Source organism: Hylobates moloch, unplaced genomic scaffold, assembly GCF_009828535.3.
Source record: "Hylobates moloch isolate HMO894 unplaced genomic scaffold, HMol_V3 SCAFFOLD_3, whole genome shotgun sequence".
In the NCBI taxonomy this organism is placed as follows: domain Eukaryota; kingdom Metazoa; phylum Chordata; class Mammalia; order Primates; family Hylobatidae; genus Hylobates; species Hylobates moloch.
In genome coordinates, this window is record NW_026652278.1 from 44,789,804 (window position 1) to 44,802,383 (window position 12,580).

General features: G+C 38.2%; 1 protein-coding gene across 3 annotated transcripts in view; it reads right to left on the reverse strand.

The window, feature by feature from the left end:
* Window positions 1-3,267: 3,267 nt before the first annotated feature.
* STAMBPL1 (STAM binding protein like 1) overlaps window positions 3,268-12,580 on the reverse strand; it is a 51,649-nt gene continuing 42,336 nt past the window's right edge. Inside the window, exons 10-12 of one of the 3 annotated variants that reach the window (XM_058436230.1) lie at window positions 8,840-8,952; window positions 7,795-7,894; window positions 3,268-3,526 (exon numbers count right to left, since the gene is read on the reverse strand). In XM_058436230.1, the coding sequence (XP_058292213.1) occupies window positions 3,368-3,526; window positions 7,795-7,894; window positions 8,840-8,952 (372 nt within the window). In that variant the 3' untranslated portion in view covers window positions 3,268-3,367. Of the gene's footprint in view, window positions 3,527-6,741; window positions 7,062-7,794; window positions 7,895-8,839; window positions 8,953-11,599; window positions 11,720-12,580 lie in introns of those variants that run through there. The other 2 variants (XM_058436231.1, XR_009212763.1) reach the window with 2 other exon arrangements.

Consider the following 12,580-nt stretch of genomic DNA (forward strand, 5'->3'; position numbering starts at 1 on the left):
AATTCCACTTCTAGGTACAGATCCAAAAGAATTGAAACAGGTACTCAAACAAATGCATGTACATGCATGTTTATAGCCCTACTACTCACAATAACAAAAAGGAAATGTCTTTTTGGTTATTGCGTCCATTAATGGATGAATAAACAAAATGTCATCAATATCCATCAATGGATGTCCATCAATGTCCAACAACGGATGAATAAACAAAATGTCATCAATATCCATCAATGGATGTCCATCAATGTCCAACAACGGATGAATAAACAAAATGTGGTATATACATAAATGGAATGTTATTCCATAAAGATGAATAAAGGACTGATACACACTACAACATGGATAAACCTTCAAAATGATACGCTAAGTGAAAGAAGCCAGACGCAACAGCTCACATATTGTACAATTCTACTTGTATGAAATATCCAAAATAGATGGATCCATATAGAATGCAGATTGGCAGTTGTAAGGAGCTGGGGGGAGAGGGAGGGAAGGGGAGCAACTGCTTAGTGGGTGATATGGTTTGGCTGTGTCCCCACCCAAATCTCATCTTGAATTGTAGCTCCCATAATTCCCACATGTTGTGAGAGGGACCCAATGGGAGATAACTGAATCATGGGGGTGGTTCCCCCATATTGTTCTCGTGGTAGTGAATAAGTCTCATGAGATCTGATGGCTTTATAAGGGGAAACCCCTTTCACTTGGTTCTCATTCTCTCTTCTCTGCTGCCGTGTAAAACATGCCTTTCGCCTTCCATCATGATTGTGAGACCTCCCCAGCCAAGTGGAACTGTGAGTCCATTAAACCTCTTTTTCTTTATAAATTACCCAGTCTCGGGTATGTCTCTATTAGCAGGGTGAAAACAGACTAGTACAGTGGACAAGGGGTTTTACTCTGGAGTGACAGATATCTTTTGGAACTAGATAGGGATGGTGGTTGCACAACACTGAATGTGCTAAATGCCACTAAATTGTTCACATTAATGGTTAATTTTAAGTTATGTGAATTGAGCTTCAATAAGTTATTTTTTAAAAATAAAAAACATACTGCCTTGGAAAGAACCTTGATAAGTACAAAATTTTACTGCTGAAGAGAGCCTGCTGAATCAGTTGATTCACATGCCTTGTTTCTGTAGGTAAGGAAATTAAATTCCGTAAAAGTGATATAATTTGCCCATGGTCTTTCCCAAAGTCAAGCGCACAGCAAATGTCTTCCAGTTGCTTGCTTTGCTTTCCTTGTCTGTCAGCCTTTATATTAGGAGGAAACATAATTGAGCTTTTTTTCTTTTTAAATCAATCTGTAAATGCCTTTTTCTCTTGGAGAAAGTGCAGAGGAGAATTTTTAAACCTCCTCTTCAGGCTCAAGAATACAAATTCACCATGCATTTCATTGGTACATCTGGGACCCAGTGAGACAATGACTAACTCATGTAAACAACTGTAATTTTTCACTGCCATCTCTTGTTTACCTGATAGAGACGCACGAGTAATCCTCCTTGATTGAGAAAAAAAAAATCTAATTATCTCCATTTGGTTTTAGAATGTCTTGTCATCCAGATAATGTCAAGGCATTTACTTCAAACAAACAAATTAAATAAAGCCAGTCTGCAATGCTCTTAATCTACCTTCCCTCCCCCAGAGTCCTTCTCTGTTTTTTCCTCTCTCGTCTTCTGCATCTCCTATCCCCATCCTGAAATCCAGCAAGCTGTAGTGACAGACCTTAAGAGTATCAAAGGCTTCCTTTCCAAATGATATTCCCTTCCCTGGATTTTCTTTCCCTTTTCCATTTCTCTGTCTGGTTATTCAAACATATACAGGAATATGGATTTTACTAAGTCCTTTAATTACAAAAACATTGTAAAATTAAAAATATAATTATATAGCAACATTACTAATATGAAAATATATGGCTTTAATTAAGAAATGTTTTTTTGTCAAACAAGTTTGTTCTTCCATGAGGTCAAATTTAATACCAGTATGATTTAATCAACTGGCAATTCCTTTTGAAAAATATCCTTTTAATGAGTAATTTCTTAAAATCTATTTGAAGGCATCTTCACACCAGATCACAGGTAATATAAAAAAGCTATTCCCATTCTCATCGGAATGGTACTTTTTAATATAGTAACTATGGGATCTCAGAAGATGTACAGCAGAGCCTCCATATGGCACTGAAAAAAGACAAGAAACTAGCTAGTTGGCACTCGCATAGTTATGGATTGAATGTTGGTGCCCCCGCCATTAATATGCTGAAACCTCATCCTCGTTGTGATGATATTTGGAGGTGGGGTCGTTGGGCATTGGGAGATAATTAGGTCAGAAGGTAGGGTCAGGCCCTCATGATAGGACTTGTGTCCTTATAAGCAGAGATATGACAGAGATGATTTCTCTCTCCCCCATTTGAGGGTAGGGCAAGAAGGCAGCCATCTGCAAATAAGGAAGGGAGTCCTCATCAAGAACTGGACTATGCTGGCACCCAGATATCAAATTCCAGCCACCAGAACTGGGAGACAGAAATACAGTGTTGTTTAAGTCACCCAGTTTATGATATTTTTGTTGTAGCAGTCCAAATGAAGACCTGCCTTTTGATAGTTTAAAAAACAACAACATCTTCTTGGACATTAGTATGCTAAATCTCTAAGAGCCACTAAATTGTGTTTTCATCAGCTGTCCCTGAGAAAATATATTCTGGCCTTATGAAGAACAAAAGAGTAGAAAAGAAAACAAATTTCTTAAAGGAGCAGAAAAGCTCTTTGCATCTTAGTTGTCTTCCCAATAAATAACAAGCCAAATTCTTTTAAGAGCAAAGAGTTGAAGGTTTACCTTTCTTTCTTAATCATTGCCAAATGCATGACATTTCTCAAGCATTCTCTTCACAGAAGATATTCTCTTGCCAGATAATTCTGCAAGACATGCCAGAAGAGAAACATCTGCTTTCCACATTTAGGACCTCCTCAGCTGGTTTTGCAATAGAAACCTCAATCTAAGGTCAAATCATTGTAATAACACAGTCTCCAACACAGTTGATGTGGTTGCAATGTGAAATGAATTGGGAGAAAACAGAAGTGAACCAATGTGGCCTCAAATAAAATGTCAAACTTCCACAAGCAAAATCCTACTAAAAAGAAACTAGGAACAATTTGAGTAGCTGAAAATAATCCACAAACATTCTGCTTTGCTCTGCTACAACTGACAAGGTCTACGGAAAGAATGATTTCTGCCCTGCATGACAACAAAGAAAGCCATTTCCAATTCAGTCTGTAAGAAAAAAGGAAACAAACAACTTCAGCAAATATTTATCGAGTACCACATTAGTTTGTGAGGGCTACCAAACAGAATACCACAGACCAGATGGCTTAAACAACAGAAAATTATTTTCTCACAGTTCCAGAGGCTGGAAGTCTGAGATCTAGGTTTTGGCAGGATTGGTTTCTTCTGAGATCTCTCTCTCTCTCTCTTTGGCTTGTAGATGGCAGTCTTCTTTCTATGTTTTCCCATGGTCTTCCTTCTGTGTATGTCTGTCCTAATCTCTAATTATAAGGAAACAACGCATACTGGATTAGTGCCCACTCTACTAGCCTCATTTTAACTTAATTATTTATGTAAAGACCCTATCTCCAAACTCAGTCATATTCTGAGGTACTGGGGCGTTAAGGACCTCAACACATGAATTTGGGGGACACAATTCAGCCTACAACAAATACATATGAGGTGTCAGGCACTGTGTGCAAACCGACTAGCATTGAAAATCAAAGGAAGTTCTTAATTGTTTCATTTTTTTTTCTACAGAAACACAAATCTGAAAGAAATGAAGAACCATCTTTGCCTTAGGATGTGGCAAATGGAGCTTTGGAACTGATTCATATTCAAAAGAAGGATCTCCTGCCCTAGCAACACAGCAAGACCCCATTTCTACAAAATAGAAAAAAAAATAGCCAAGTGTGGTGGTGAATGCCTGTAGTCCCAGCTACTCGGGAGGCTGACATGGGAGGATCGCTTGAGCCTAGGAGATCAAGGCTGCGGTGACCCATGATTGTGCCATTACACTCCAGCCTGGGCGACAGTGTGTGACCTTGTCTCAAAAAGAGAGAAGGTGCTGTCTGCCTGTTGTGAAAGAGACCTTCCATAGATAGCTTATCCAATGAACACTGGTGCTCATGCACATGTGTGTGTAGTGGCGTCTCCAGTTGGTTAACAGGGTCTCTGCCTCGTGACCAGTCCATTACTTAGTGATGTGGTCACATTTCTGTTGGTTCTTCTTTCAGACACAGCCCTAGGGCCTCATTCTGCCAGCCAAAGTCAGGCTCTGGTTTGCCACCTCCAACAGTCCCACTCTGTGAGATCCTGGTTAATTTGGTTTGTACTTGGCAAAAAAAAAAAAAAAAAAACCTACAAAAAAACTACAAAAAAAGTGCCAAGAATGTCTCCTTTATTTAGGAAATACAATATACTTTCTTAGTGAAAACGAGTTATCTTCTAATTTGCTATTCAGAAGGGACATAATGGTTTTGCACACTCACAGCTTCTCTTTCTAGTCTTTCTGGAAACCTAAGATGCTAAATGTTCTTGGCTCTCAACTGAGTCCTTTCTATCTTTAGGCACCATTCAATGTCCATAGCTTTTTCATCGGACAACTCTCATTTTACATCCTCTCAGTGTATTACTATAATTTTTAATTCTATACAGAGGATCTCACTCATTTCTCAACTATCCGTTGTCCCAACAATGATTTTTACTTGGATAAAGTATATAACATTTTCCTTTGATCAAGTATATCAGAATATCATGGTGTGTTTAAGTGTTAAGACACTGAGGACAGCACCACTCAGGAAAAAGTGAGGTGTCTATGGAGCCAGCCTTGCAGAGTTAATCTGCTCTTAACTAGTGGTGGCCATAGACTAAAGTCTCCATGCACAAGGCAAGCCAAGCTCTACTTCTGAAGTCTGAGACCTAAGCTCTGCATAGCTAGAAGATTCCATGAAACAGAAACAAGCCACTGACCTGCCCATAGTAGGTGGTTCTGTATAAATGAGAACAGGAACAGAATTCAGGTGACATGATACCAGAATTGAGGACTAGACCAGCAGACCAGCAGGGAGGGATGTTGTATTAGTCCATTCTCATGCTACTATAAAGAACTGACCAAGGCTGAGTAATTTCTAAAGGAAAGAGGTTTAATTGACTCACAGTTCTGCATTGCTGGGGAAGCCTCAAGAAACTTAAAATCATTGCGGAAAGGGAAGCAAAATACGTCCTTCTTCACATAATGGCAGGAAGAAGTGCTGAGCAAAAGGGAAAAAGCCCCTTATGAAACCATCAGATATCCTGAGAACTCACTCACTACCATGAGAACAGCATGGAGGTAACCACCCCAATGATTCAATTACCTCCCACCAGGTCCCTCCTACTATGATTTAAGATGAGATTTGGGTGGGGACACAGCCAAACCATCCAAGCACAGAGTACAGGAAATACCACTCTGGAATATAGAAATCATTGAACTAAGCAGTGGAAGCTAGTACATGGAAACATGAGTTGTTTAGGCAACTCAGATACAATGTCATGAGGAAAGCAAAGGCAGGGAGAGCTGTGGCTGGCACGGAAGACACTGGGAAGACAGAAGGTTTCATAGGATTAGTTTGGCCCTGTTGAAAAGTCATGGAGATCCAGGGAGAGATGGCTGGAGAAGGAAACTTAAACGTTGAAAAGAAAAAAGAAGAAAGCTAGATTAGAGTAAGGTAAGGCCCTAAAGGATGAGAAGGGAGACTAAGAAGTGATCACAGGCTTCTCGATTAAGGAAAGGGCTGTCAGCCCAGGATTTCCCAACGTGCCTGGGAGCGATGTCTTCCAAGATAAAGATTTCACCTGCAGAACTAGTCTTCAGTGTCCTGAAGGACCTATTCTCAAAGAACTCAACAATATCACTTCCATTCTGCCCTCTGTGTATCTGCAGCTAAGATTTCTCCACACTGTTTCCATCCTCAGGTTTTTCCTACCAATTCAACTTGCTAACAGAGCACCCAAGTTTCTCATTCCTTCTATTTAATCTGTCTCTTTTTATCCAGATAAATGCTTGTACTATCTAGGTAATAGCCACAAATGCCATTTCAAGCCTTAGTAAAACATTGTATTTATGTCACCCTATTCAGTTTCAAACTTATTTGGTTCTCATTCTCTGGGGACTAATTTATATAGAGATACCTTTAATGACAAAACTTTCCAAATTATTTTCTGATTCATTCTTTTTGACTAAGAATTATCAGTTATTTCTTATGTCTCATTTCTTCTTCCTATCACCCCTGTTCATTTTCACAGTAACAGGCTTTGTACTTTTATCTGAGTCTTTTCTAAAAAATTCCTCTCTCCAGCTTCTCTACTTTTAGCCTTCTAAATCAAGTTAATGAATTGTCTGCTATCCCAGGCCCTCTGACACCTGATCCCTGAATAGAAGCCTGTTGTTCTTGCATCTTACACAATGATTCACTGCAGTGATATCTCTCTGAGCCTGGGATTTCATGACACTGAAAACACAGAACGAGCTTTATCAATGGCAGCCATATTTCATCTACACATGGAAGCTGTTCACCTACCTTAGGGGAAGGTTTCAGAAACAGATGGTCTGCTTTGGAGACTACATACGCTCAGAATTTCTTATTTGGAATTACATTTTACATGAATAAAAAATATAGCAAATCATCTAAAGCTCTAAAAATGTATGCAGAGACCTCTATAAATACCAGACATGTTGTTTGCAGCACAATTTATTATCTGGCCATAGTATTTGGGTACATTATTAGGTACCAATTTAACACTATGTAACCTCTCTTGACACAGAGCAACCCAAAAAGAAAACTTCAAAATGTGCAACAGCAATAAATATCAAGCTTTGTCATCTAAAATGTATAAATACAAAATATCAGTCATTTCTGGAAACATCTTAAGAAAATCCGGCAACCACATGTCCATGAGTAGGTGTCTGATGTTGACGGTGCTTACATTCAGAACATATCACCTCAGATCCAACACAATTATTTTTATGTCTTTTACCAACACATGTTTGCATATCTAGGAAAGAAAAAATTGGTTTTACCATATGTTTGATTTCACCATAATGTTTACCATATGATTTTCTTTAGGGAGTATAGATTTCCTAATTTTAAATTGTTCCTGATTTTTAAAATATTTCCAATCAGAACAAATACAATCACATTTATTCATTTTCAACAACAACAAAAATATTTACAGGGGTTGCCAAATGATTTTCATTTTAAGTAAATTCTAACTTCAATATAACGTTCTCTGATGTTATAGCCACAGAACCTCAAAGAAAATTAGAAAAAAAAAAGGCGTAGTCAAATGTTTCTTTTGGACTATGCAAAGGTAATCAAGAAGTATGATCGTAGTTTCCATCCAATTGCTATGAAAAAACTAATTTGGCCATATCAAGCAGAAAGAATTCATGCAACATTTTAAATGTCATTTTCTATGATAATTGCTTACTTATTTGGACTCTGAAGAAAACTTTTAAATATCATACATATATATAAGTGGAAAGGTAACTTTGTGCACCATTAATTCTGCTACAGAAATATTGATGTTTCCTTGTAAATACAATGATTTTGAGAATAAATCAGAAATTAAGTATACAGATAGATTAATTTTCTGAGATAAAACTCCAAACTAAGCAGTACAGTATTTTATCTTATATTAGACTGCTACTATTTATTTAAAAACAGTAGCACTCGGGGGGCCAGTGAACAAGAAATATCTGGAAAAATAACTAATACGATGTACTCACACTGAACAGCCTGGGCTCCTTGGTGTGTGGATGAAAGCCCTTTTTTTTACAAGCAGAAACCTCAAGCATGCCAGCATTGGTGAGCCTGAAGATGCCAGTGCTAAATTTCAGAGTAAAAACAAGGGAGAAAAATTAAGGATCATTTGGGCATTCCAGGTGCTTTATTTGAACAGCACACACATACATATTCCTCAGATGGGATTGAGAAATCACAAACTAGGAATTCCATAGTGATTTTTTTTTTTTAAACCAATGACTGGCCCAGAGGAGAGAAACCCAGGAGGAGGCAATGCTGCTGCTAAGAGCCTGCAGGACCGTTAAGGGGACAAGGCAAATAAGCTATTGTGTGTGACCCCAGAAGAAAGGCCAAAGCCCCACCAGAGAGTCTCATGAGAGGAAAATTACAAGTGGCAGATATTACGAATTCCTCTAATAATGTTAATACAGATTATAGCAATAGCAAATATGTATTGAGTGCCTGCTGTGGTACCAGGCACTATGCTAAGCACTGTACATAAACTATTATCTAATTTCATCTTTACATCCATCCCTGATGGGCAGGTATCAGGGATGAAGAGGCAGAGGCGCACAGTGGTCAAGTATCCTGCCTAACACACCACTTGAGGGGTGGAGCCAGGATTTCAATATGTTTGTTTGATTCCCATACTCATAACCACTCTACAATAATCATTGTCCCCCAAAGCTAGAAAGGTTTTTTTCTCAGCTAAGGCTAGAACATTTCTTATGGTAGAATATAATACAGTAGAAATAAGTCCTAAAAAGGCTAACTGGGATAGCATCTTTCTTAAATGTTATTCACTTCAAGGTCACGCTAACTGAAGAAAGAAAATCAGTAATTCTGCCACTGAAAGGACCTTAAACTGCAGAGCTATAGGTCTATGGCAGCTGACTACTACCCATCTCTTTTTCCCGAGGGCGTTGTGTGCTTGCCAATCCAAGTACCACAACCTGGTGTCTGGACACACAGGAACCCAGCAGCCCTGGGCAAAGCCTTCTTTGGTCTCCCCTGAAGAGTTACACTTACTCTTTATGCTTTGGTGAGCAAACAATGGCAATGGCCTCTGGCAACATGAGTTGATAGGAACAGTGAGTGTGAAGATCGACGCTGGATAAAAATGCAGTTTGAGTGGGATGTGTCTATAAATAGAAAATAAGATAATCTTACTAGGATAGCTGTCTTAGCCAAGGCCATAGCCTATTTTAATAGAAAACTGTTTTTTTTTTTTTTTGCCATCATTAATCAAATAAGGATTTTTAAAAAGGTTTTGCTGACATAATCCTTCCCTTAATGCCTATTATTTGCTATTTTGGAATAACTACGACTTTGAGAAGAGGCTCCTAGAAGTCTTAGTGTACTTTCTTCTTTTTGGGAAAGAAAGAGCTGGAAATTAATTTGCTAGAGGCTTTAAACAGATTCTCATATAATTATCACAACTAATTTATGAGATACTTATTTTATTATCTCAATTTTACATACAAGGATCCCAAAACTAAGGGGGTTACATAACGTGCCTGTGGTCACACAGCTGGTAAGGAGCAGAGCTGTGATTGGAAACCCTGGGCACAAGATACATATGTACAACTTTATGAACATTAAAAGAAAGTTTTCACTAAATAGACCACGTTACTGTGCATCCTTTTGTGGACTGCCATTTCCTATAAATGGGAGAATGGGAGACTCCAAGTTGTTGAAGGTATTTGGGACTAATCTTGCATAGCAACTAAATACATGGGGAGAAAAAAAGGAGGATTATAAATTAAAAGAAATCTGCCAAGTTTCTGGCTACATACAAATGTGTTTATGCATGGCCAATAGGAGGTTCATACTTGAATATAAAAAATAAATGCATACCTAGTTATTTTAAAAATTCATATTAAACCCTAATTACTCTTGAAAAAAAGAATGTGACTATTTTAATCATGAAACAAAGATTCCTGGCACCACTGTCTAGGTCCTGACTCCGTTACTCACTAGCTATATGACACTGAAGATTTCTTAACCTTCTCTTGCCCATTTCATCATCTGTAAAACTGGGATAATATTTTCTGCATGGGATTGTTATGAAGATCAAATAGGACAGTCCATTAAAATTCTTGGAACAGTGCTTAGCACATAGAAATAAAAGTCATTAGCTGTTGTTATTGCTGTTGTTACGTTAATGACTTTATTAACTAAAACGCACAGAGCCATAGTCGCAGCTAAATGCTTTTACACAAAACTATATTCTCTTAAAGAAATGTAAGATTTTAAAATTATTTTTAGGTCAGACATACTGCTTCATGCCTGTAATCCCAACACTTTGGGTGGCCAAGGTGAGAGGATCAGTTGAGCCCACGAGTTCAAGACCAGCCTGGACAACATGGGTAGACTCCATCTCTCCAAAACAAACAAAAAAAGAAGTTTTTTAAATTAGCTAGGCATGGTGGCATGTGCCTGTAGTCTCAACTACTTGAGGGGGCTGAGGTGAGAGGAGCGCTTGAGCCAGGGAGGTTGAGGCTGCAGTGAGCTGTGATCACTCTACTGCACTCCAGCCTGGACAACAGAGCAAGACCCTGTCTTGAAAAACCAAAAAGGCAAGACAACATTTTTTTCTGCTTTAATAGAATGAAGGTAAAATCAGATGTTGATTTACAGAAAGGTACATGTTCTGCAAGGAAAAAATAACACTTGGTATACAAAAACTTAGATCAACAAAGGAATGGAAATTATCCTAACTTTTAAAATGCAAATCTTCAGTAGGGGGTATGAGTGGGAGTATCTGACAGCCTGTTATCTTACAAGGAATACCTTCTCTTTGTAAAATAGAGCCTTCTATGTCTTCATGAGAAATTAAAAATTGTTCAAAGAAACTATAGTGCTGTGGAGGCAGCAAGCAGGTTATTAAACAGACAAATCACTCTGCTTGTCAATTTATTTCCACACGGAATGCACACCACATGACCTGAGTCCTTCATTTGTACCAAAAGGAATTATGACTATTCCAATTAGGACAGTTTTCCCATGGGAGAATGAGGCTCCCATTCCCTTACTCTACGGAAATGAAAATGATGATGATGATAACAATGGCAGCAGATGCCATTTATTGCAACTGTATAATGTGAACTAATCACTTTCCATGAGTCATATCATTGAATTCTCACAGCAACAAGATAAGTGCTATTATTATCCCCATTTTGCAGATGAGGAAACTGAGGTAAGCAGGAAAGTGAGTAACTTGCTGATGCTCATAAAACTAGTTAAACCAAACGTCTCAAGTCAAATACATGTCTGTCTGTGTTTCAGACCTTTCTTTCCTATGACTAATTTGTATTTGAAAAAAGCCAGCTCTGGAATTTGTTGTTATTATTATACTTAATAAAAACCATCATAAAAAGTCATTACGATCACTGTGGTTTAGAAATGTAACATTTTTGTCTTTTCATCCAACTACAATAATTTGATACGGTGAAATGAGTTTAACAAAAAGTCCTAGAATTCAAGAATTATGCTAAACTTATTAAACAACTTACCTTCATAATTGCATGCATCATGTCCACGGTAGGTCATAAGGGAAAAATTTTTGTTTCTAATTTGGAAAATGTTTTGTTAGATAAACTAACATTGACTTGTCAATGTAAATGCATAATTTAATGGACTGTCATTCTTGCTAGAATTTGTTTTGCTTTAAAATGCATTCTTGTTACAGAAATCATGTTAAGCTAAATAAGGCATTCTTTTTACAGAAATCATGTTAAGCTAAACAATATAGCAATTTCCAGGCAAACTGTAATGCATATTACTTACTGTTTAGTAACGCAAATAGACATATGAAGAGTTTTACAAACTCTTCATTATAAATAATTTCTTGCATTTGAGAGGCAGTTTATACTTTTCAAAGAGCTTTCACACCTGGTATCTTGTTTCCTGTTCACAGAAATCCAGTGAGGAGAGAAGGTATTCATTAGGCTCACTCAGTCAATGAGGGAATCTGGAAACAAGGCTAGAAGTCCTAACTGATAGCACATAGTAATTTACAGGAAGAGTTGGGACTATAGTCTCCTGTACCCTTCAGAACTGCATAATAGCAAACGCTTAGGAAGTGTGTGTGTGTGTGTGTGTGTGTGTGTGTGTGTGTGTGTGTGTGTGTGCGCTGCCCCTCCCCAGTGCTTCTCTATAAAGCAAGTAAAATACAAAATGATCATGTATCATTCCTCAAGGGCACTTGGAGGTCCCCAGAATGTGTCTTGGAAATTTTCTTGGCCAGTATCCTATCTCAGTGGGATGCCTTATCCTAACCTGCTATGGTTTGAATGGTGGGGTCTCCACCAATATTCATGATGAAACTTAATCCTCAATGCAACAGTATTAAGAAGTGTGGTCTTTGGGAGGTGATTAATCATGAGGGCTCCACTCTAGTGAATGGTATTAAGACCCTTGTGAAAGGGCTCAAGGTTGAAGGGAGTGCTGTCTTGCCCTTCTGCCTTCCACCCTGTGAGGACACAGCAACAAGGTGCCATTCGTGTTTAGTGAAGCTCGTGGAAGCTGAGAGCAGCCCTCACTAGACACCAATGCTGGTGCCTTGATCTTGGACTTCCCAGTCTCCAAGACCAGACAAAATAATTTCTGTTCTTTTTAAATTACCCTGTATCAGGCATTCTGTTATAGCAGCAAAAACACACCAAGACATTACCCTAGATCCAGCTTATGTAAGACTGAAAGGAAAAAATTTCCCTCGGCTGGATTGCACTATGGCTAGAAAGGATAGATTATTATCACCAATTATAA